General features: G+C 38.7%; 1 protein-coding gene across 1 annotated transcript; it reads right to left on the bottom strand.

Annotated features, from left to right (window-relative positions):
- Positions 1-1,165: 1,165 nt before the first annotated feature.
- On the bottom strand, positions 1,166-27,174 carry ptdss2 (phosphatidylserine synthase 2). Its single transcript, XM_061894572.1, has 13 exons — positions 26,973-27,174; positions 26,278-26,553; positions 15,033-15,134; positions 13,617-13,699; positions 9,527-9,594; positions 8,587-8,721; positions 8,381-8,431; positions 6,514-6,627; positions 6,317-6,435; positions 6,131-6,245; positions 2,735-2,880; positions 2,478-2,663; positions 1,166-2,200 (listed from the first exon to the last, which is right to left on the bottom strand). The coding sequence occupies exons 2-13, from the start codon at positions 26,472-26,474 to the stop codon at positions 2,047-2,049; spliced, it is 1,470 nt and encodes a 489-aa protein (XP_061750556.1). The 5' UTR covers positions 26,475-26,553; positions 26,973-27,174; the 3' UTR covers positions 1,166-2,046.

Genomic DNA, 27,174 nt, shown 5'->3' with positions numbered 1-27,174 from the left:
AAAGTTGGGTCAGCATGCGCAAACGTATCAGGCGATGACCGAAAATACCAACTTTAAAATAACTGTACCAACACTCAGTGAACACAAAACCTTATTTCATTCATTAGTCACTACATAATTACATTTAGAATAAAACTTGGAAGGAAGGCGGTTTAAATTTAAACGAAGCACTTCATCTCCTTTCGGTTAAAGGCAGTACTAAGCGACGCCACAAGAGGGCGCTGCAGTACCGCAAATACGCAAGTATTTTTTTTTAACCAAATACACCAGTGGTCGGCAACCCAAAATGTTGAAAGAGCCATATTGATACAAAAACAAATCTGTCTGGAGCCGCAAAAAATTAAAACAATATTACATACAGATAATGTGTAATGAGATATGAATTGAATTATGAGGACTTAAAGGTAGTATCAACCTCGTCACGTCTGTTGTGTCCTGAGCAAGACACTTCACCCTTGCTCCTGATGGGTGCTGGTTGGCGCCTTGCATGGCAGCTGTGTGTGTGAATGGGTAAATGCGGAAGTAGTGTCAAAGCGCTTTGAGTACTTTGAAGGTAGAAAAGCGCTATACAAGTACAACCCATTTATCATTTAAATGTGGCATAGTAATGCAATATCTAAATATAGCTAGCCTAAATAGCATGTTAGCATCGATTAGCTTGCAGTCATGCACTGACCAAATATGTCTGATTAGTACTCCACACAAGTCAATAACATCAACAAAACTCACCTTTGTGTACGCATGTACAACATAAGTTTGGTGGACAAAATCAGACAGAAAAAGAAGTGGCACAAATCTTGTCGGAGAAAGTTATGCATGTAAACAAACTAGGGTGAGTTCAAGGACCGCCAAAATTAGTAGGACAAAACGGCGCTCGCCAAATACTCGAATCAGTGAAGCACGTTTAATATAAACAGTGTGCTTTATAGCAATTAGGGAGGGTTGTGTCATGCTTCTCCTCCTACAGAAACCAAATTAAAACAAAAAATATATATTTTTTAAAAAGCTCCAGAGAGCCACTAGGGCGGCGCTAAAGAGCCGCATGCGGCTCCAGAGCCGCGGGTTGCCGACACCTGAAGCACACCAAACATTAAACAGACATTTAGTGTGATGCAGTAGTTTTACACGACTCCTAAAATGTGACCACAATAATTTGTAGATTAGACAATTTCTCTGCTTTTTTTATTGAAAACATAACATTTGGTTTTACAGAAGCGTAACTCATTTTTTACAGCAAGGCAGGCAGAGGTCGCTGCCCTCGTGTGGCTACAGGCGGAACTACAACAAAATTCCACTTCTGGCTTGAATGTTGCACAAAGCCGAGGTGAAACGGCTTCGAGGACATTTTAAGACCGACGTTAAAGTTATTGCAAGTTGCAGCAGATAATACATCTATATGTTTTTAAGTACAACTCTGGAATGTAGAAAAAAAACAATGTACTTTATAACATTGGAACAAAAAGGAAATAAAATAATGTGCAATAAAATACATTTACTTTTGGTGAGGTTTTAAATTATGGCTTCAGTAATTAAAGATGTTTATGCTTCAGCTGAGCCAGTTTTTCTTTTATGTGATAACTTACTCAAAACAAAAAGAAAAAACAGGATAGAAGAGGAAAGTTTGGTTTTCAATGAAGCTCAGACTGTTGCTTTCCCAGACAGACAAAATGTACGAAGGTACATGTTGCACAACATCAGCACTTACTTCTTAAACGTTTGTCCTGAGAGGAGCGACAAGGCTTTGGCAGGAGGACCAAAAAACTGTAATGTTTTTGTCAGTTTGAGTGAAAGTGCGGCCTGAGTCGATAATTAACATGAACTCATACAGAGGTTGCCCCACCAAATTAAAAGCATGTCTACAGTCATGTTTCAGTTTGGTAATGGCGTTGGTGTCATCGTCGGTAGCACTGTGGTGTCAGCTGATGCACTAGAAGACCTTAAATAACAAAAAACAAGCCCACTAAATACTAGTTGCCTTTCTTCCAGTATGCCCTGGTACACAGTTCTAGTCCTGGTGTTACATCCTCTTATGCTGTAGGCCGCCACTCAGGACTTCCTATGTCTCAGGACGTCTGAGGCGCCGTTCAGTTTGCTTCGCCCTGACGAAGCACCTGTGCTGCCGTTACCTACAGGTCGATCTCTGTCTGCGGGGTCCTCCTGTTTGCGGCGCCGTGTCTCTTTGTAGCGGAGTGTGATGTCCCTGCAAAGTAGACAATCTTTAGCCTTGACCTCGCTTTTAAACCTCACCTGACAAACACATTCTCATAGTTACATACTGGAATATAAAATGACAATATCAGGGATGTCCCGATACGACTTTTTCACTTCCAATTACATTTGGACGTTAACAGGCTTATATCGGACATTTTAATCGATACCATTCGATACTTGGTTTTTTGTGCTGTCAGACTGATATCGATGGTGCATAGTTCCATACAGACTGTAACCTAACCTAGCCTTTAAAGTGCAGTTCGTACCGGATGAAGAAGCGCCAGAGGGTCCATAGGAGGATGAGGAGGAGGCCCAGCAGCCAGCACTGCATGATGAAGAAGGGAATGGGCAGCATGATGGTGTTGGGGTCGTACTTGACCACGATGAGGAACTCCGTCACGGTGATGGCCGCCACCAACCACGCCTGTTGGCCCAGCTTCTTGTGGAACTTCCTGTGGTCCGAAAGAGGCAGGTGGCGATAAGACCCGGCGAGCTCCCGCGTGTCCGTGTGGTCGCTACTTACGGGTCGTCCATGAAGTCGTAGATCTCCCTCATGGCCACGCCCCCCACGTTGACGAAGAAGACCAGTCGCAGCAGCACCAGGTAATGTTCCGGAGGCATCCACAGCACAAACTTCAAGTAGAAGGTGTTCAACTCCGCTAGCAGGAACTTGAAGAACAATCCATGAGTTAGCAGTAGGGGTGTAACGGTACGTGTATTTGTATTGAACCGTTTCGGTTTCGGTCCGGCACGCGAGTGTACCAAACAAGTTTAGAAGCAGAAGTGTTCACAAGCTGCTCTGCTTTCTGCCTCTGTGGCTCTGTCTCGGCAGCAAGCATTGTCCCGCCCACACAACCATCTGATTGGTTACATACAAAGCCAATCAGCAGTGCATATTCAGAGCAATGTAACAGCCAATCAGCAGCGCGTATTCAGACTTCAGAACGATGTAGTCAATGCTTTAGCGTCGAGCAGAGGTATTCGTTTAGCAGGGGTGCAGCGCACTCTACCCAAATTATACTAAACACTTCCTAGTCACAACTATTACTAACATCACTATGAGCCCGTTGACCTTCTAAAAACTTAAACTATAGTTCAGCTTGCTCACAGTATAGGCTTGAGGTGAGGGCTAATTAGCTTTTAGCATAATGTTAGCTCATTTTGCTGTGTGTGTGTGTGCGTGTGTGTGTCTGCGTGCGTGTGCGTGTTTTTGGAGCAGCAAAGTCCTGTCTGTCTGTTATTTCATTGAACTCCATTGTTTTTAGGGATGAGTAGTCTCTCCTATTGCAATTGTACTATTTTTTCAGCTATAGTTACATGAATCATTAGCAATGTAGCAGCCTGGTTTTGAATAGCAGGGTCCCTGCTATCACCTGTTGATAAAAATACAACATTTACATAATAAAAGTCAACGACAGGCTTCCCAAATGCTGTAATAAATTAAGCATGATGAGTTGACAAACAGTTTCAATGGAAACTGTTTGTTGCACTTTTTATATGTAGAAGAAAGGTTTTTTCATTTTATTTAATCAAAGCAACAACTTGAGGCAGTTTAATGTGGATTAACGTGGGCAGAATTATTATAGTGTTCCCAATGTTAAAAGGATAAAGCCATTGTTTACAAATTTGGTAAATAAATAACCATAAAATTTATATTTTGTTGTTTTCTTACTGTACCGAAAATGAACCGAAACGTGACCTCTAAACCGAGGTACGTACCGAACCGAAATTTTTGTGTACCGTTACACCCCTAGTTAGCAGATGTCTTTAAATTGATGATCAAGCATGTGATTTGACCACAATGAAAAAGACTGAAAACATTTCCGGGGGTATGGGGGACAAGGGGGGCAACGCCCCCCGAAGCACCTGGTTTTTCACCAATTTAACATGCTAAAATTAACAAAGACAGCACCATTTGAAAAAAATATTTTAGTGTTTAAAGACATGGAAAAACATAATTAATAGAACATACATACCCCAATTATCCTAATGAATCACTGTATATGGTTCAGTCCCAACAGTATTTAGTCACTAAAATTTACATCTTGTGTTCATTTCACATCCACAGCTGTCACATTGATCAGTTAATATCTACAGTTCATTTACAGACATGCGTATTTTGAAAGCAAATATTTTTTAGCTTACCTCATTATTAACTACCCTGTCTGCAACTGAAGTGGGTTGTTTGGGTGGATCTTTCCTCTCGATGTCTACGGCAGTTGTCGAAGTAAACAAAGGATGAAGTCCGTAAGGTTTGCTCACTTTCGGTTGACATCCAAAATTACCAGCTAGTGAAAAGTTTGTTTTCCTTGCTTCAAGTTGTTTCATATATTTTTGGCGTTTCGCATGTACTTCCAAAGCCTTGAAACCTTGTGATACATAGTCAATATTATCATGACACTACGTGCCCGAAACTTTTCCGGGACGATCGATTTTCCGAATAAAATCGCCAAACAAAGTTGTAACTTCCTTCTTCCCAACAGTATCAGTGATTTCCCTTTCCATCCAGTCCCATCAAAACGTATTTTTGACATGTTTATCAATCTCTTTTACTCGTGAAGCGTCCTTTCTCTCGAGAACCGACATCGTTTACATTTGGAAAATGGCGGTGATGACGTCATCATTCATAACAGATGTCCTGATTGGCCACAAGGAACATATTGACCAAACAACTACGGTTTAATATAAGCTACGTCTCGATTACAAAAGACGAATCGGCAAGTAAACGAATCTTGACTTAGGGTCGGACGGAAAAACGGAAGATAATTTTTTTCCCCCCCGAGATTAAAAAAAGACTGATTTCCGACTTTAGACGGAAAAATCACATGCCTGGATGATGTAACAACTGCTCAATTGATTGTAAACAAAACAGCTGAGAATCACAATATTTTTGTACAATGTCAGCACTTTGGTTCATGTTCATGAATGTTAATTTGTCTCACATTAACATATATATATCTCAATATGATAATACATATGCATATATTAATAAATATACAAATACAAATGTGATATAGAAATAAATAATTTGTCGCGTATTTGTAAATATATATTTGAGATTTTAAAATATATACAAACAAAATGTATAAATATAAAAATGTGACATACAAATAAATTAAGAATTTGTATAAATAAACATGCATTTGTAAATATATTTTTGAGATTTTAATATAAATATGCTTGATTTTGTATTTGTATTGAATTTGCATGAGGATGGCTTTTTTGCTTTTGTGTGGATGAGACATTCCTCCCACAAACAAGATGCACAAACAAATGTGACCTACACACTGCCCTGAACAACCAGCAGAGGGCACTGCAGCCAGAGCGGTCTGGGTCACAGAGCATTACTATGCATTAAATGCAAAATGCCCGGAGTTCTCCGCACAAAAACAATCCACGTCTTTACAGAGAGAACGCACAACAAGCCTGAGCTTTCTAAAGTTAGCGTCGTATAAGCTAATGCTAATTTATCCAGTTAATCTGAAAGACAATGCTAGCAGCTTATTTTATTGTATCAATGCCGTTTAATGACTTTGTCCCGATGTAGATATTGATCTCTTATCAGTGCAATGTGTGTCAAATCATCATCACATGTGTGTGGGCAGAGCAGCAGATACATAATAGTTTAGCTTATTGTTGTTTTGGCTTGTTAATAAAAAGGCAGTTAATTCATCACTTCCTTGTTATGCTTGTTTGATGTAAAGTACCATATACAACTTGATATTGTGTTCTAAATGTACAAACTTTCACTAAAATATGGACTTTTGTCGAGGCTGGAACCCATATTTCATATTTACATTGTTTCTTATGGAGATATTTGCTTCACTGTACACACTTTTATATTTACAAACCATGTTTATGTTTGCAAATGAAGCTCCCACTGTACACGTTTGTTCGCTGAAAGGCGCCCTGGTCTCACCATAAATATGATGCCCAACACGGCGAGCCAGCGCCGAAGGTTAGACGCCGGCTTCCACTCGAACTTCACCCAGCTGTACGGCGTGAACTGGAAGGCGATGCGCTTTATCTTTCCTCTGTGAAGAAAAAAAATATTTGAGTTTGATGCAAATAAAAAAAGACTTAATTGCAAGTTTTCGAGTCTTACTTGTAGGTGGGGATGTGCCATAGGCCTTGCCACTGATAGGGCTTCATGGACAACCAGGCCAGCGTCTTCATGCCACAGTAGATGCCCAGGTTGTTGCACACCAGCACGTCCATGATCCACTGGCACAGAGAAGACATAACGCTGGCACCATTAGGAATACGAGCTGGGAGACAACAACAATGACAAGCGACACATACGTGGTCCCACCAGCACTCGGAGAAGTTGGGCAGCTGGTGTTCCAGGCTGTACTCCAGGAACTCAAACATGACGCTGATGATCATACACATCCACCAGTCCCGGATCATCAGTGTCTGGTGGGAAACAGGAAGGACATTGATTCGACGCGCTGAAGTGTCAATACATCGTGAAAAACGAGGAGTGATACTGCGTCCTCTCAATACATCGATGTGTGTGTCACTTTAAGACAAAAAACATGTGACCGATACAACTTGTGTGTGTTTCACTGTGATGCAACATACAAACCCTGTTTCCATGAGTTGGGAAATTGTGTTAGATGTAAAAATAAAAGGAATACAATGATTTGTAAATCCTTTTCAACCCATATTCAGTTGAATATGCTACAAAGACAAGATATTTGATGTTCAAACTCATAAAATAAAAAAAATTTTGCGCAAATAATTAACTTAGAATTTCATGGCTCTCCGCTGTCGTATTTTACGCTTGAAAATGCGCCACACATTTTTGATGGGAGACAGGACTGGACTGCAGGCGGGCCAGGAAAGTACCCGCATTCTTTTACTACGAAACCATGCTGTTGTAACGCGTGGCTTGGCATTGTCTTGCTGAAATAAGCAGGCTGCGTCCATGATAAACTTGCTTGGATGACAACATATGTTGCTCCAAAACCTGTATTGACCATTCAGCATTAATGGTGCCTTCACAGATGTGTAAGTTACCCATGCCTTGGGCACTAATACACCCCCATACCATCACAGATGCTGGCTTTTGAATTTTGCGTCTATGACAATCCGGATGGTTATTTTCCTCTTTGTTCCGGAGGACATCACGCCCATAGTTTCCAAATATAATTTCATCTTTGCATCGGTCGATCTTAAATGAGCTTGGGCCCCAACACCTTGCTTGGTGTTGTTGACAAATGGGTTTTGCTTTGCATAGCAGAGTTTTAACTTGCACTTACAGATGTAGCAACCAACTGTAGTTACTGACAGTGGTTTTATGAAGTGTTCCTGAGCCTATGGAGTGATATGATTTACACACTGATGTGGGTTTTTGATGCAGTACCGCCTGAGGGATCAAAAGTCCGTAATATCATCGCTTACGTGCAGTGATTTCTCCAGATTCTCTGAACCTTTTGATGATTTTACGGACCATAGAAGGTGAAATCCCTAAATTCCTTCCAATAGCTCCTTGAGAAATGTTGTGTGTGACCTCACCAATGCACTTTTGAAAGAATGGTCAAAAATTCCTATAAACACTTCTGGGACAGCCTTCCCAGAAGATTTGATGCTGTAATAGCTGCAAAAGGTGGACCGACATCATATTGGACCTTATGGGTTAAGAATGGGATGGCACACCTACTCAGTGGCCTAGTGGTTAGAGTGTCCGCTCTGAGATCGGTAGGTTGTGAGTTCAAACCACAGCCGAGTCATACCAAAGAGTACAAAAATGGGCTTGGGACTCAGCATCAAGGGTTGGAATTGGGGGTTAAACCACCAAAAATTATTCCCGGGCGCGGCCTCCACTTCTGCCCACTGCTCCCCTTACCTCCCAGGGGGTGATTAAGGGTGATGGGTCAAATGGAGAGAATAATTTTGCCACCTCTAATGTGTGTGTGAAAATCATTGGTACTTTCTCTTTAACTTAAAGCGTAACACACACGACTTTCACACCAACGGCTGAGCAGCAACATCTTAAGGTGCATGTAGAGGTAGACAAAACTGTTGGATGTTGGTACTTAATCAGCAGAATTTCTCCAGCAGCAACAAAACACTGCAAGAAGTCAAGTTTACGATACTCGAGGTACTGCGTTTCTTTACCACTAAACCGACGTCAGTGTCGCACTGTGCTGACATACACACTTACCTTTATGTACCAACCCAGGAAGTGAGCCGGGACAAAGCCATCCATCTTGTCCTGCAGAGAAAGGGGGAAATGTCGAGTGATTCCAAAGAAGAATGATCATACATAGAAGAGGAAGACATGGCTGCAAAACACAAACAATTTAAAAATACAGATACTTTATCTATACATAAGTAGTACGTCAACTTGTGAAGAAAAAAAATATTTACCCAGAGATTGTGTAAGGGGTCAGTGGTGTTGTCTGGATCGTAGATGAGGCAGTTCCCCCCATAGTCACGCTCGGGAAGGGGCACACCAAGTTTGGGATCAATGTACTTCATGAACTGCCGACCGTCATGCACCGTCTGGGTGAGGAGCAAACATTAGCTACAAAAAGCCACCAACAGACACAAATCATGATTTTAGTGCCATAAATAGGAATGATTATTACAAATTCACTTGATGAACATTTAGAAATTGTTGCTAACCATTCAGGTAAATATTTATTTATCCACGACACTTGTAATTGAAATTAACAGTAAAACCAAAATTAAGAGTTCTTAATTTGTCATCACAGGTTATATAACAAAACTTTGTTTCAACAATCCTACATTGGCAGCATTCTTAAAAAAAAAAAAAAATATATATATATATATATATAGTTGAGGTTACAAAATATATATACATATATATTATATTTTATATATGTATATAAAATAATATTTTATGTATATGTATATATATAGTATATACACAAATACATATATACATACATATCTGTGTGTATACATACATACATACAAAATATATACACAGATATATGTATCCATATATACACATAAATACACACTTACACTTAAACACATACATATATTCACATACACACGCACACTTAGTTTATTATTTATTTTACTTGTGGGGGAAAACAGCATTTGATGTATTTTTGTTTACTTTTATATTTACTTTTGTCAATTGCATGTCTGTAAAAATCAAAAAAACAAATCTTAAAAAAAAGCTACACATTTCCTGTCTAGTTTTTTAATTTTAACACTCCTATCACAACTCCTCTATAATCAAGTCGAATAGGGAAAAAAATGCATTAACCAACCTCAAGAGTGTAAATATCAATTTCTTAGACTTCTTTGAAACATTAGTCAAGCGAGCACTCACCTGAAAGAGGATGAAGATGAGGAAGAGCTCATAGACAACAGTGACGCAAAGCCAGAACCTCCAATAGGCTGCGGACAAAAAAACAGCAACGTAAGTGGAGTAGAATACACTGCAGTGAGGTGTTTCTAATATTGTGGTTGCACAAATTGAAAATCAAGATGCAGCAATCGATAGACCAGGGGTCGGGAACCTTTTTGCCTAAGAGAGCCATGAAAGCCTAATATTTCAAAACGTATTTCCGTGAGAGCCATATAATATTTTTTAACACTGAATACAACTAAATGCCTGCATTTTTATAGTATTATAAGTCTCTTATTATTTTTAATAACATTGTTATTCTAAAGCGAACCAATAATAGATATAATACTTCTTACCATTAATGCGACATCTTGAACAGGTGCGATGGAAAACGGATGGTTGGATTAAAATGCATGAGAATGTTTCATAATTTGAACGTTATTTTTAACACTGTGATTACCAGCGTAATTATTAATTTCTTATCGTGTTAAGCAATGTCAGCTAAGATTTATCTGAGAGCCAGATGCAGTCATCAAAAGAGCCACATCTGGCTCTAGAGCCATGGGTTCCCTACCCCTGCGATAGACCATCGATCAGGATGGGCCGATATCACTGAAAACCATAATCGCCTAATGTCAATAAATGCCTTTCAATGCCTATTTCAAAAAACAATCCTTTTTGGTTGATACTTTATTATTGACATAGGCAGCTAGTAACAGCTAACTGTGTATGTCCATACACAGTGTGGAATATTTAAAAGAGTAGTAGGCTGCGTGTGATGTCACGCCCAGTTGACGACTAGCACTTTAAAATCATTCGAGCACCATTGAGAGTGGACTCAGCCAATTTAAAGTTGCTATTTTCAATGCCAACAAAGAAATTGACTCAAAAAACGCTCCAACGTAAGTTAAGTAAGGCTTCACAGTCCAAAACTGCGTTAGCTTGATGGTGATATAAACTGGCTTTGCTATTGACATGCTAATGATTAGCATTAGCGATTTTACACGGCCATTTCAACGCCTCCAAGCTTGTTATTGAAAACTTCAACAAAGATGCACGTTGGTGCGTAAAAAGTACAATACTCACAGTATTAACACTTTTGAATTTTGGGTTGAGTTTTTCCTTGCCCTGATGTGGGATCTGCAACCGAGGATGTCATTGTGGCTTGTGCAGCCCTTTGAGACACTCATTTGGGACTATACAAATAAACATTGGATTGATTGATTGATTGATTGATTGATTGGGGTGCAACAAAAAACACACCATAAACTATACACTACTGCCATGTAACGTCTCTAACAGTAGCTGCAACTTAATGTCATACTTGCAAACGAGACTCAGAAATGTCATATTATAACAACTGGACTGCACTGCAGCAATAATCAGTTCATTTTTAAATGCTGCAAAAAAAGATAATTTATTATCAAAAAAAATTCATATATATTGACAAACACAAAAGTACCAAAAATGGGTACTGTTAAGTATCGGAATTGATTCCCAGGTACCAGGAATTGGTACTGTATCATTTCGAATAGGAACAGTACCCATCCCTAGTTAATACTGACTCATGGACGTTCAGTATCAGCAGCAAAAAACCCTGATGGAACATTTCTAGTTAAATTGCATCCACATACATAAACATACCAAACTAATATGGCGGTGGTGTCAGAGAGGAGAAGTCGAGCAAAACTCCTAGCCATTATGGACAACACCTCCCACCCACTACACTCGGACCTTGCGGAGAGAATGAGCACATTCAGTGGAAGGCTCAGACTCCCAAAATGCAACACGGAACGACGCAGGAGGTCCTTCATACCGACAGCCATCAGAATGTATAATGCATATGTTCCTTCTTGACTGCACTTAAATGTAGAATATATTTATTTTATTCATATATTATATTTTATATATAATATATGTCATTTATTATTATTATTGTTTTTTGTGAGCGATACTATTGTGCTGAATTTCCTCCAGGGATCAATAAAGTACTTTCTATTCTATTCTAATAACTGCCCGTAAAAAACAGCAGTTATCTTTGTAAAGGCAAACAATTGTTGATAGGGTGAATCTCAGATTGTGCAGGTGAACCTAATGTTGTGGTAGGAGAGTGCAAAGTGCAAACAAGTTGTGCTAATTTTATCCGCCCAGCATGAAGGTTTGCATTTCCTAAAATCCCTCCAGGCATTCTCCCTGGTTACCTAACAGACCTGCAACAGGAATAACAACAACAAGTCTTTGGTTGCAAAGACTTGGCTGTTGATCCATAAAAAAAGAAGCAGGCAGGAAATACAGCTTGAAGATGCAAGCACCGCCCACTTCGATTCCTTCCTTCCTCCATTCGCACTGGAGTTACTTGTGCAACAGTGCTATCGGAGTCAAAAAGAAACATGTTTTGCTACATTCAAGTGTCTTCAGAAGCACATATTAGGAAAGAGGGGTTAAAGAGATCCTAATTTGTTGTGTAACGAACCAGATCACCCGCTTATCAAACAACAGCAATTTTTACTTTTACACGCCAAAACAAATAAAACGGTGTTGCATTTAGGTCTTACTTAAGTCAGGTTTTGTCAGCCCCGACCAAAATACCAAGCCAGACTGGTTGGATTTTATACACCCCCCTGAACCGGTACAAAAAAATTAGGGAACCGTCAGACATACTTGCTAACTCTCCCAGATTTTCCGGGAGACTCCTGAAATTCAGCACCTCTCCCGAAAACCTCCCGGGACAGATTTTCTCCCAAAAATCTCCTGAAATTCAGGCAGAGCTGGAGGACACGCCCCTGCAGCTCCATGCAGACCAACTTAATGTTGTGACCCTCTTAAACAGGACAATACTGCCATCTACTGTACATAGAATAGAATGTAAATATATTCTACATTTAAGTGCAGTCAAGGAACATGCATTAGGGAATCTGTTCTAAAACCTGCAGTAAAGAGACGTAACTTCATCACGTCGCCTGGTTATTGACTCCAACCCAATATATTACACCGTCAACGAGCAAAATGAAGAAATACGCTTGCAAGGTCCAGAACGATTGGAAACAAGAATTTCAGTTTATCCAGGAAAGTTCGATGGGGAAGGGGTATGTTGCCTGTAAATTTTGTAGAAAAGACTTCTCCATTGAACACGGCGCCCGAACGGATATACTCAGCCATGAACGGTCAGCGAAGCACAAAGCGTCCGCAGCGCAGCATCGTTCACAATCCAGTATTATGGCCCACCTTGCAAAATAGAGACCCGATGGTGTATCTTATGCTGAGAAAAAGGTGGCTACGCTGATAGCTGAAAGCAACATCCCGTTCTCATTTGCGGATGTCTACAACAAATCCGTGAAGGATGTTCCCGGATTCAGAAAAACCTCGCCAATACGCAAATGGCAGAACAAATGTCACTCAAATAGTGAAAGGTAAGTGTTGTTGTTGTTTTTTAGTAACCAGCAAGCACAGTACAGTTAGTAGAACAACTGTGTTTTTATCACTGTGTATTTGATAGGTGCCGTACGAAATTCAACTATTTATTTTATTTATATAAATAATAAAACAAATATATATAGCTAGAATTCACTGAAAGTCAAGTATTTCAAACATATATATATATATATATATATATATATATATATATATATATATATATATATATATATATATATATATATATATATATATATATATGAAATACTCGAGTTGGTGAATCATACGCCACCCCTCTAACCACGCCCCCCGCCCCAACCACGCCTCCACGCTACCCCCGACCACGCCTCGTCACCCCTCACCCCCCACATTCCGAAATCGGAGGTCTCAAGTTCGGCCATTATGCCGTCAGAACCCTGAAGAAGTCTTAGAATGATACGACTGCAAGCTTGCAACAAAGACAGACTTCAAAGTCAAGGATGCTAGCTTGACAGCAGTTTTATCAAAACAGGACAGCATGTCTTTTTTGACGTACAGGATGCTGTCATGACTTCACTCTTCTATTTTTAGCTCCCACGCACACACACACACACACACACACACACACACACACACACACACACACTTATTTGTACAACACTGGCAGTGCTTATCTTACCTGGATGTGGTCGAGTGAAGGGTCCATCTTTGGCTTGTGTGACCCCGAAACAAAGGAACACCAGGATGCTGGCCACAATCCCCCTAGAGAACATTTGATACTTAATATCTTTTTTGTTACACGTAGAACAACTATGGAGAGGCATTTGACTACATTCCCATTTTTTGGACCCGTTTTCCTTACTTTGATAATTTTATATGTTTTTTCATTTTGGAAAAATGCTAAAAACACTTAATTATCATTATAAGCGATGTTAAGCCAGGTGGTCCAAAGTGCGGCTCGCAGCTGATTGTTCACCTGCCCGCCACACATTCTGGAAATGCTATTGCAAAAATAAAAAAAACATTAAAAAATGTAGAATGAGGTGAAATCTAACTAGAAAAAGTTGCAATGTTGACACAAAGCTGCCATGCAGGCAGTTTTTTTTCTTTTGTCTACCTTTATTTATTTATTTTTTTGCCATCCCTCAAAAAAAAAAAATCTATTAATTATTGACTCCAATAAGGCTCCAATTATTTCAAATATTTCACTTTAAATGTTCTATGTGGAAAATATTGCATATATTGTGTGGTTGCCATAACAAAACATCAACGTTTTCTTTGACAAAAGAGCATAAAAAAAACAAAATAATAGTTCAAACGTAAAATCGACAGATATATCTGAAGTTGATCTCATAACTTAAGTGAGTAAAAATAAAAATTATAAAAATGTATCACTTAATAAGTGGCGCAACTTTTGAATCCCAAATATATTTAATGGGATTTTATTTATCCGTTCACTGTAATTATCAAAAATAACAATGAATTAAAATCAATGATGTCCTGCTAGGTCAAGCTAGGGTCATTAGCATTAGCAACTATGCAAATGTTCTTGCAAGTGTTTGTGTTAGTATTATCAACTTAAAATGGCATTCTTCTTGTATTGTTTCAGTTTTGTAAAATGAACACCAATCTGGCGAAAGATGGCGTGCAGACAAGCGGAACTGCTTTGACCTCACAAATGAACTGCGGAGGCTTAAGACGAACGGACATTCCGTGAGATTACCGCCCACTCCTGCTCGTTAGCGTGCCCGAGGGTAGGATATGAAGTGACAGGCTGAGTCAGGGCGAGATTACACATCAGAATAAGAAGATGTACCATCTTTATCCACCAGCCAGTCAGCGCCAACTAAGGCAAATCCTGTTAAGAGCAGTCTGACAATCCCTCACAGCGACTCTCCTCATCGCACACATTTCATGCTGCATGCAAGCACTTTCTCATCCATCCCACATTCAACACCCACATTCAGAGGCGGTTGAGAAGAGGAAAAAAAGAAGCTAATCTTCATCTTACTCATTTCCGCATGCAAAACAACAGTGAAAGACTTAAGTTTGATGCAGACCCTACAAAAAGACGTTGTGATCGCCACCTACTGACCTCTTGGTGTTGTAGGCCGTGTCCTGAGGCGTCTCCTCCAAAAGCGTGACGTAGACCAGGGCGCACGTCAGGATGAAAAGAACGGTGACAGTGTGGGCCCGCCTATGGAGATAAAAAAATAAGGAGGGCAGGAATTGTTCAAGTGTCAGAACCAAAACAACAAAGGTATGGCGAACACGTTGACTCACAACACGCGTTATAGACTTTTATATGTCAAACTAGAGAAGAGTGATCCAATCCCTAACCAAGAGTACTTCTACACTAGCTCACAAAAGTGAATAATACAGCCCTCAAAATTGTTCAACCTCCTGGGAACCAGCGTCCTCTGCAGTGGACATGTTTCCTTTGTTCGAGGTATATATTTAGGAAAAAATACCAATGTACACTGCAGAGGACGCTGGCTCTCAGGAAAAAGTTTACAGTAGATCTTCAATGGAAAATCCTATTTAAAAAAAAAAGGAGAGTTGGATGTGTACAGTTTATGTAGATTTTCTAGGCAATGAAAATGAGTCAACACACAGTAGGACTGGACGAATATAGCAAAAATAATTAAACAAAATTATTTTAATGGCTATTGAAATCACAAATAACTTGATTATTCAATATTTGAAAATATGACTATTGTACCACCAAAACTCAACTTTAAATGGATATACATTAGTACCAAAAAAGTAAAATAATAACAGTAACAATACATTAAAAATAATAGCAGTATGAAAATACAATAAAATTCTGTTTTTTTGTTTAAATTTTATTTTTATTTTTTAGTTTTTTTACCTTTTACACTTATTGTACCTGTCTGTATGTTTTGTGTCATAACTACAATTTAATAAAATGTTTGTTAACTAAATGCAAAAATCCTTACATTTACTGGTGCAATACATCTGGACAATTTTGACCAGTATTTTAATAATTGCTTATTTCAGTTTATTCCATGCTAAATTATTACTTTAACGGGATTGTTACATGTACGTGCACTTCATGTGTAACTAATGTAGTTTCCTTAGTTTGTATCATTACAAATCCAAAGTATTGTGACGTCATATATATGATGATGTCCTATTGACCACATCCCTAGACACGCCCCCACGCCATATGTATAGTGACTGTTGAGGGGAAACCCTGAATTTGCATTTGTGGGTTTATTTGTGACCACAAATAAATTAATAAATGGGAAACACTGACGTGTGTGTGTGTGTGTGTGTGTGTGTGTGCGTGTGTGTGTGTGTGTGTGTGTAAGAGGAGCACAATATGTGTGCAGACTTGAGTGGAGAACACACTGGCAGGAAGGACAAGCCAATGTTAGAGGCACAAAACACTATAGAGCAGGGGTGCCCACACTTTTTCTGCAGGCGAACTACTTTTCAATTGACCAACTCGAGGGGATCTACCTCATTTATATATATCATTTATATTTATTTATTTATTTATGAAAGATACATTTTTGTAAACAAGTTAAATGTGTTTAATGATAATACAAGCATGTGTAACACATATAGATGTCTTTCTTTCACAAAGACAAGAATATAAGTTGGTGTATTACCTGATTCTGATGACTTGCATTGATTGGAATCAGACAGTAATGATGATAACGCCCACATTTTCAAATGGAGGAGAAAAAAAGTTGTCCTTTCTGTACAATACCACATGAAAGTGGTTGGTTTTTGGCATCTAATTCATCCAGCTTCCATACACTTTACAAGAAAAACATTGGCGGCAAATTCCGTAGCTTGCTTGATTGACATTCACGGCACCCGAGGGTCTTGTGAGATGACGCTGGCTGCTGCAAGTTCATTATTATGAAAAAATGAAAGAGAGGAAGGCGAGAAACACTTTTTATTTCAACAGACTTTTGCGCCGTCCCTTCCGTCAAAACTCTAAAGGCTGACTGCACATTTCCTATCTTCACAATAAAAGCCCTGCTTCATGCTGCCTGCGCTAACAAAATAAGAGTCTCGGAAAGCTGGCGTGCACAAGTGATGTGCACGCCAGCTTTCTGAGGGATCGCTTGTGCACGCCAGTTTTCCGAGACTCCGTATTTAGTTAGCGCAGGCAGCATGAAGCAGGGCTTTTATTGTGAAGATAGGAAATGCGCAGTCGGCCTTTAGAGTTTTGACGGAAGGTACGGCGCAAGAGTCTGTTGAAATAAAAAGTGTTTCTCGCCTTCCTCTCGGTCATATTTTCGTAATAATGATCTTGCAGCAGCCAGCGTCATCTCACAAGACCCTCCGGTACCGTGAATGTCATTTAAGTGACGTCTTGGTGAAGATTGATGATCACTAATTTTTAGGTCTATTTTTTTTAAAAGCCTGGCTGGAAATCGACTGACACACCCCCCGCAGTCGACTGGTAGCTCGCGATCGACGTAATGGGCACCCCTGCTATAGAGTAATATCGATTTGATGATGTTTGTTTTTTTAACATTGTCATAATTAATTGGATTACGATTTAAAATCAATTAATCGGGAAGCCCTAGTCCAAACTATTGCTGCAGCTATGAAATATGTTACAAATTGAATAATCCAATATCTATTGTTCGATTAATCGAAACATTTTGGATAAATCACACAGACAATTCTGTTCTGCTAAAAGACAGGGAAACACACTATAACAAGCCGCAAAGCATTTCCGTTCTTTTTTAGATTAACAATTAAACCTTTTAAGATGTAGCTAAAAGTCGCGTGTACAAACAAGTCTGAGAGAAATTGTGGCTTTTCTCTTGGCACCAGAAGGATAAACTGTTTTTTCTGCATCAACAAATTGATATTTACCTGATTCTGGGGTTAGGTAGGGCTTAATCAAATTGTGATCTCGATTTCGGTTTCTCACGATCATAGAAATACTATAATTGAAAATAACGATTAATAGCGCGACTTGCACGCAAATTCCTGAGCTTGTAACGGTGAAACTGATGAGGCGCATATGAGTGAAAAACAAGACCAGTGAAACCACGTCTACTAGAAGTTTGGGATATCACCATGGTTGCTTCTTTTAGTTTGACAAATCGCTAGCATGCCTTATCAGTAACTACTAAACACAAAATTCTGTCGTTGCAAGAGGGGGAACATTTGTTTGGGAAAACAATGTGTCTGGGACCACTCATTCATCCCCAAAACACTCAACCGTCCTGTTCTGAACCTAACAATGCAAGATGGCCACTTGAAAAATACGAAGGTAAAAGCTAGCAAGAACAATCCATACACCCACAAAACATCTTATCTGTTTATGTTGTTGTGAACGACATCATAAATGTAAGATCAATGTACAAACAAGAGGACAGCAGTCGCAACTCGAGTCTCAGAGCAACAGTCCACTTTACAATAACGCAGCATCTGGTCTGACTGCGTTAACAAAACACAGGTTTCAAGAAAGTACGTTAAACATACTTAAAGCACATATTGATACATATAATTTACAAAGTTTTTAAAGTTTTTTGATTTAAAATACAGGTCAAAACAAATAAATGTGAGGTATTTAATTAACCACATTCAAAGGAAAATTATTTTTGTATTGTTTGTATATTGCTAATTACTTTGTATATTCGTTCCTCATTTATATGTGGTTGTTCTTATCAAATTCATGTATAACAGTGATATTGGTCGTCCAGCCCTAGGTTTAGGTGAGGTAAAATGTAGATAAGCTAATGCCATGCGGTGGAGAAACAACCCTCTCCTGCTCCTTTTTTTTCTCCCACTGACAAAACACATGCTTGTATTTCACAACGCCTAAAGAGAATGTCAATTTTCCAGACTGGCCAGCCTTGTGCTTTTCAACTGACTTCTCCGGTTTAATCATCAACAGTAGAGTTATCCATTGTGTGGGGAGTAGGATTATAGAGTGGTACGCAAACTTTTGTACTGGGGTTACATAAGGAAAATCTTAAGGATGCTAAAACCAATCCAATTTAGGTTGATATGTCTGTATTCTGTTTGCTACAGCACACCACAAATACATGAGGAACACCAGGCACCTGTCAGTAAATCTCCAGTCTTAAGAAACACGGCCTTTGCAAGTTTCAACAAGTCAAATGTAATACTTTTCAAAAAGTTTTTTGAGACCTTGCTGAATAACATTTCACATCTATACTGACAAATGTTGTATTCAAAGACAAGAAGGAATATCACAGGCCTATAATTAACTAAGTACCGCAAATTCGACCTTTTTTTTTCCTACGCTCAGAACTCTGCGGCTTATAAAACGGTGCAGCTAATTAATGCAAATAGTTTTCATAGAACACATGCAAATACATTGAAATAGTGTGTCGTTAGTGCTATTGCGCCATCTTCTGGACATCTTTGCTCATTGCAGATGCTGCTGGGTGAATGACTACGGTGTTTCCTGCTGTTTATAAAGCTTTGAACCGGAATTACAAGTGCCGTTCCATCATCTAATCGTTCAGAGCGTTTCTACTCATATGGATTATTCATTCATCACTCAAAGCAGCGTTTGTAAGTTTTAAAATGTAACTAAAACAATTTTTACTTACTAAACCGTCCCATGTGTGATATCTGGAGGGGTGTTTTTATGCATATTTGTACGTGCTATTGTAATGTAGTCAAGCCAGGGTTGTTAGCATTAGCAAATATGCAAAAAAATTTACAAGTGTTTGTGTCAGACTTATGAACTTACAATGGCATTCTTCTTGTATTGTTTCAGTTTCGTGAATTCCTCAATAAATTCACCAAGGTGTCAACGTGGACTTTAATGAGTCTTTTTAGTTGACTGAAGAGCTAGTTTCCACAGCTAGTTAGTTTAATGACGATGACTTCTGTTTTGTTTGATTGCCGTTTTACTGCCGTGTTACAAGCAATGTTTGGAAACAATTATGGTATGTAAATAAACATTTACAAAATCTTTCTATGTAAATAACTAATTTCACAACATATTGTTATATGCCTTAAAAATACAGTCTGGTGCGGCTAACATATAGAAACGTTTTTCTTGTTTTTTATATAGTGGGTGCGGCTTTTATACCAGTGCGCTTTAAAGTCAGGAAAACACAGTATATTAATAATTCACTGCTCTTTTACATTTGAAAACCAATATTTACCCTAACTAAAAACACAAATATCAACATAATCACTTTAGTATAGTTATTATATTGATACTTTACGAGGTATCACATAAGAAAAAACACTTTCCTTTTTTCTAGTGCTTTTGAGAGTGTTGTGTTTTTTTTTATTATTTTTTGTAGTTAAGCTATTCTAGTAAAAACAATTCCTCTGTGGATCAATAAAGTTTGTGCTCAATGAAAGGAACGACATAGAGTGATCTTTTAGAGGAGCATGAGCCTGAGCATAGAGACATCGGTTACAACACAGCTGTCAAATGGATCAGCCTGGGCAAAGTGCTAAGAAGAGCTTGGGACCTGAAAGCAGAGATTTGGGAGTTCTGAGGAGATGAAAGTTGAAGACTTCTTTCATGCAAACCCTGACAGAAGTCCCACCATCAGCTGATCACCTCTGCAGATACTCATCCGTGTTGGGAACACTGCATGATAAGTTTTCAGGGCGATTTGAAGACCTCATAACAATTAAGCATTAAATGCACATGACTTCCTGTCCCTTTACCTGCAGTGTGGTTAATGCACCCTTATTGACCTGCAGTACTGGCAGAGCACTTTAAGTCAGGATAATTATTGGATTTTACTCTTCTCTCAAGAAGGAACATTTTCCAGACATAAGGAGACATGCTCAGATGTTTGTTCACATTGGCTCTCCCTACATATGTGAACAAAAATTCTCAGTGATAAAGTTTAACAAATCCAGGTATAGATCCACTCTCACGAATGGTCCTCTGTCAGTTTTGCCTCGCATCTCCACTTGGGACATTCAACCTGACTTTGATGCACTTATTAAAGCACAACAGAGACTAGTTTTCTCTCACTGAAGAAGAAAAAAACTGGTTAGAATAAATGCCATTTTGGAAAGGCAACCACACTTTTTCATTGCTCAGCCATAACATATGCATTTACCAGCCTGTCAAAACAATGCCATTTACTACTTTTTGTTAAGAAATACAATTAATATTATGCATAATTAGTTAAGTCTTATGGCCCGGCCTTCCACAATATTTTTTGTTTCTCATGTGGCCCCTTGAAAAAATAATTGCCCACCCCTGCTCAGAGGAATACTAAACTGAGGAGTTTTTAACGATGCACCGAACAGAAGAAAACGCCAAAATGCCCACCAGAAATAATAATTGATAATCTACCGTCCGAATGCAGCTGAGAAAGGCCAACAACCCCCTGCAGCCCCAACAAGGACAAGTGGTAGAAAATGGATGGGTGGATGGATTTAAATTGTTACGCACCTTTTATTTAAACAAATCTTAAAGTGCTACAGTACAAACGAATATTTAAAACAATAAAAGCTTAGTCAACAAAACAGAAAAAATAATAATACTAAATAACTATGAAGAAACACAAGACATGCCAAATAGTGGCTTTTCTAACACTGTGTCTATTTATTTTAGATACTTTAAAAAATTGTTAAAAGATTTCAGCCGTGTATAAGTGCTTTCTGGGCACATTCAACAATACTGCGATAATAATTATAACTGTGATCATTTTGGTCACGATGATAATGGTGATATGAAATGTTCAAATTGTTACATCCCTTCCGAATAAGTATTTCTTTGTGCAAGCTATTCTGTTCTACTACTCAACTACTGCACATAACCGGGTAGTGTTGTTATTAAACCAATAACATTTGATCTATTGTCTAAAAAGTCAGACTGACATGACATTTCTCACACAGGTCAATGCGCTTAACAAAACACTCACTGTAACAATAAAGTATGAAGTTCAATTATTGACAAAGTACAAAAGCGGTGTGGTTGTTTATTTCTGCATTTCATGTGTTGATTATATTAGGGCTGGGCCGATAAAACCGTAAAATATACTGCAAAAGACATGTAATCGCTATCAATAAATGTTTTCATTTTTGGTCAGAAGAAACCGTAAATTACAAAGCAAGATTGGTTGCATGGACAAAAGCACTCGCTCTCTGGTAACCGAGCAAAGCAAGAAGTGACCACTGATCAGTGGGAGTGACACGCTAACAGTCAATCAGGTAACTATATCAACTATCAAGTTTGGTTGTGCCATCTTGTTGTCTGGTGGTTGATTCTTTGCATGGAGTGAGAAGAGAAAGTATAAATTAAGAGATTGTGGGTAAAAAAGGAAAAGTCCCCTCAACCGTATGGTAGTTTTTGGATTTTTTTTCCAAACGGACCACAGTCCTGAGCTCACCTTTTTTCTTTTCAACTCTTGTTTGTGCTCTATTCGGGTACACGGAAACAACTTGTAGGAACTGAAGTGCAGGACTGTATGAATAAAATGAATTAAAAAATATGACAAATGTGCTACTTTACAATAATAGGAAGTTGGCCAATGATATTAAGATAATTATTATAACATAACATAAATTCCTTTTCACACTTGTACATGAATAACAGACCAAATTAATGTTACACAGACTTGAGTCTCTGGCAGTAAACCTGAAAAAAAAAAAACATATATTCTCAGGTTTCTCTTGGTTTACATTTTCACTTTGTTCCACTTTATTAAGCATTTCCTTTATAATTATTATTTTTACACCTTCATTTTATGAGGTTATTGTAAGGTGTTCAATGTGATATTATAATTGTCTTTACATTGATTGTTTTCCATGCTTGTGTTGACATTTGCTTTCCCTTCTTAATGTCTTTCCTTGATAGCTGAGGGGATTATAATGCTTTAAATGTTTACATTTAATGCATTTTTCTCATGGTCCTTATTTTCAATAGGTTATAAAAAATATCAATACTTATCGACATCGAGCAATATAAAAGTTTTCTGCAGGTAAATTCTTCTCCATAAAAAGTGTTTTGTGTTAAAAATGTAGAATGTCTGAAACCGATTAAATAAATGTGCACTTTTTTATTGTAAATATTGCTTGGGTCTCCGCCTGGCCTCTCGGAAAACAAATTACCAATAAACTCCAGGCACTACAGTATTGGAAATCCTAACAAAGCCTTTTCTTTCTTTCTTTCTTAGTTTTTTTCGAACAAGAACACATTTACAACACAATACATCAGACAATTTCATATTACATCACATCATGCACGAAAAGGAGTAGAAAGAAGCAAAGCTTATTTAATCCTACCCCTTTCCCACGTCAGAGCGCCCACAAATATATACATTCATTTAGTGACCTTATTTACAGCAAAATAGTAAGATGACATCCGTGAATGAGTAATACAACAGTTCTGTAACATGTAATTAATTCATTCAGTCATTACCAACATACTGAGATGAAGAATATCTTATTTTCAATAAGGTTGAGAGTGTTTCTCATAATTCTTCTTCTTTGTACTTTGTAAGCACTATTAATTTGAACAGCCTCTTAAACTCGATCATATCAGTACAATGTTTAACTTCTTTACTTAATCAATTCCATAATTTAATTCCACATACTGATATGCTAAAGGTTTTAAGTGTTGTACGTGCATACAAATGTTTTAAATTAGATTTACCTCTAAGATTATATTTCTCTTCTTTAGTTGAGAAGAATTGTTGTTCATTCTTTGGTAGCAGGTTATAATTTACTTTGTACATAATTTTAGCTGTTAGCAATTTTAACAAATATTCGAGCTTTAATATTTTTGACTCAATAAATAACGGGTTTGTATGTTCTCTATATCCTACGTTATGTATTGATCTTTTTTGTAACACAGTTACCGAATGTAGCGCACATTTGTAGTTGTTTCCCCATGTTTCTGCACAATAACTCGGATATGGTAACACTAGCGAGCAGTAGAGAATATAAAGTGATTTTTGGCCCAGGTAGTATTTTGCTTTATTCATTATTGAAATGTTTTTGCCACCTTATGTTGTATGTTTTGTATGTGAGATTTCCAATTAATTTTATCATCTATTAAAGGCCTACTGAAACCCACTACTACCGACCACGCAGTGTGATAGTTTATTTATCAATGAGATTGCAACACATGCCAATACGGCCGGTTTAGTTTACTAAATTACAATTTTAAATTTCCCGCGGAGTTTCTTGTTGAAAACGTCGCGGAATGATGACGCGTGTTTGTGACGTCTCGGGTTGTTGCAGACATATTAGCCCAGCAACACACACGACTTAAAGTAGTCTCTTTTCATCGCATAATTACACAGTAATTTGGACATCTGTGTTACTGAATTTTTTGCAATTTGTTCAATTAATAATGGACACTATAAAGAAGAATGCTGTTGGTGGAAAGTGGTGGATTGCAGCTGCCTTTAGCACCGAAACACAGCCGGTGTTTCTTTGTTTTTGTGCAGCTTTAACACAAAGCGGTCAAGCGAACATGTTTCTCTACGTCAACGAGCAAGTTTTTGGATGGGAAAATTGTGATATTAAGTCGACTCCTACCGGAAACATCAGTGGATTAAGGGACCTCCTCCTGCAGCTCAAAAAGGCAGCTGTGATCTTGGCTCCTCGGCTTCCCTGAGAGACACTGGCGTTCACCGCAGCCCTCCGACTTTCAGGTATGACTTTACAATCTCACTAAAACACTATTAAAACAATAAGCAGATAAGGGATCTTCCAGAATTATTCTAGGAAATGTGTCTAATTACATCTAAAACGCCACCTGCCGCTGCCTGGAGCTAACCCCTTTTCTTTCTTTTTTTTTTATCTAGTACTTCACTCAATAAGTCCTCATTCGCGAATCTTTCATCCTCGCTCAAATTAATGGGGAAATTGTCGCTTTCTCGGTGCGAATAGCTCTAGCCACTGCTGGCTATGATTGTAAACAATGTGAGGATGTGAGGAGCCCTACAACCCGTGACGTCAACCCGGTAAAGGCAAGGCTTTTTTATTAGCGACCAAAAGTTTCGAACTTTAGCGTGGATGTTCTCTACTAAATCCTTTCAGCAAAAATATGGCAATATCACGAAATGATCAAGTATGACACATAGAATGGACCCGCTATCCCTGTTTAAATAAGAAAATCTCATTTTGGTAGGCCTACTGAAACCCACTACTACCCACCACGCAACGCAGTCTGATAGTTTATATGTCAATGATGAAAGATTAACATTGCAACACATGGCAATACGGCCTTTTTAGTTTACTAAATTACAATTTTAAATTTTCCGGGAGTTTCCTCTTCAAAATGTCGTGTAATGATGACGTGTACGCAAGACACCAGGGGTTTTTAGGAAGTATGAACGCTGCGCGCACACAGAGTTAAAAGTCGTCTGCTTTAACGGCATAATTATACAGTATTTTGGACATCTGTGTTGCTGAATCTTTTGCAATTTATTCAATTAATATTGGAGAAATCACAGTAGAAAGATGGAGTTGGGGAGCTTTAGCCTTTAGCCACTCAAACACACGGTGATTCCTTGTTTAAAATTCCGTGAGGTGAAACTTTCCTATGGCCCGGTCAAGCCAACATGGATCCCTACTAAATGTCAACCAGCATGTTTCGGTGAGAAAATTGTGGTTAAAAAGTCAGTTATTACCGGAGAAAAGCTGAGCTTGTGCTGTCCATAGCTGCCGTCGACTCCCCTGAGACACTGTGCGACTATCAGGTACTATTTAACTCACTAAAACACTAGCAACACAATTGAAAAATAAGGTATTTCCCAGAATTATCCTAGTAAATGTGTCTAAAAACTTCGAATCCGTCCTAGTGCAATCAGATTTTTTTTTTTTACTTATTTTTTTCTTTTTTTCTAGTTTGTCGCTATCAATATCCTTAAACACGAATCTTTCATTCCAGCTCAAATTAATGGGGAAATTGTCGTTTTCTCGTTTCGAATAGCACTTTTTGTTGGAGGCTCCCATTAAAAACAATGTGAATATGTGAGGAGCCATCACACGGGTGACGTAATCGTCTGCGACTTCCGGTAGAGGCAGGGCTTTTCTCTTAGCACCTAAAGTTGCGAACTTTATCGTGGATGTTCTCTACTAAATCCTTTCAGCAAAAATATGGCAATATCGCGAAATGATCAAGTATGACACATAGAATGGACCTGCTATCCCCGTTTAAATAAGAAAATCTCATTTCAGTAGGCCTTTAATACTCCCAAAATTCTGGTTTCTCTTACCCTTTCACTATCTACTCCGACTTTTACCAAATTAAAATGTCTGCAGTTGAGTAAGCACAGGGAAGGTTATGAGCAGACTCTCTGGGTTCACCTTGGGAAGACTAAAATCTCCTTCTTGTGGCAACACGACTAACGACTTCCATGAGCACTCACCAGAAAAACGTGTTAGTCCCATCGTCGTACACCTCACACTCGGTGTTTTTCCGCTGCAAGCTCTCCCTGGTGACTTTGGCTTTCGCCGGTGTGCCGGGATCCAGGCAGCCGTGCTCCGCCGCGCCATTGTTGACCGCCTCCTGCGCGCACCTGCCGGCTGCGGTGACCACACCGCTTCTCTTCACCTCCAGCTTCATGGCTTGGAAAGGGAACTGCCCGAGCTTGCGTGTGTGTTTTTATTCTCCTGTCAGCCGCACCCAAGCGACTGTCAGCATCCTGATGTGGTGTGGAGAAATGAGTGTTACTTTGGGAGGCGATTAAGAACCGGAAACCGGAAACGCCTCCCAAGACAGCATGTGACTTGACAAAAACATGTCAAAACACAGCCTGCTTGTTGCGCCAACACACACAATTATAACGCATTCTTACGTTATTTAGTGGGAAGTACATCGTTTTTGTAGGTAGTAGTACTTAATGATATTAATACACTTTAAATCAACCTTAGCTAGCCGCTTCTTTACATGCTAATGATAGCATGCTAACTCTTGTGACCTTGCACAGAAGTCCGGTTAATTTAGCAATAACTTTTATTGGCGACTACTCCATTAAAATCACCATATTATAGCTGATGTTCGCACATGACATTTATTTCAACTAACATCATCATTGTAATGGATGTAAAAAACTAAACTTGCCGACTAAATGTTCAGAGTTAGTGACTCCAGGGGCTGGGCGCACCGGTTAAACTCCTCCAACACGCGCATTTTAAATCGTCATGAAATTATTAGCAAACAAATTGGACTTCGTGTTAACAAATCCACATTAGACCATATTATAAGCGCCACACGACGTCACATGGCAATGGCGGCTTGATTTTTTTTGAGTGTCAAGTGACTG

Source organism: Nerophis ophidion, linkage group LG03 (assembly GCF_033978795.1).
Source record: "Nerophis ophidion isolate RoL-2023_Sa linkage group LG03, RoL_Noph_v1.0, whole genome shotgun sequence".
Lineage (NCBI taxonomy): Eukaryota > Metazoa > Chordata > Actinopteri > Syngnathiformes > Syngnathidae > Nerophis > Nerophis ophidion.
The sequence above is the reverse complement of the archived record's forward strand: the minus strand, read 5'-3'. Positions and strand labels throughout refer to the sequence as shown.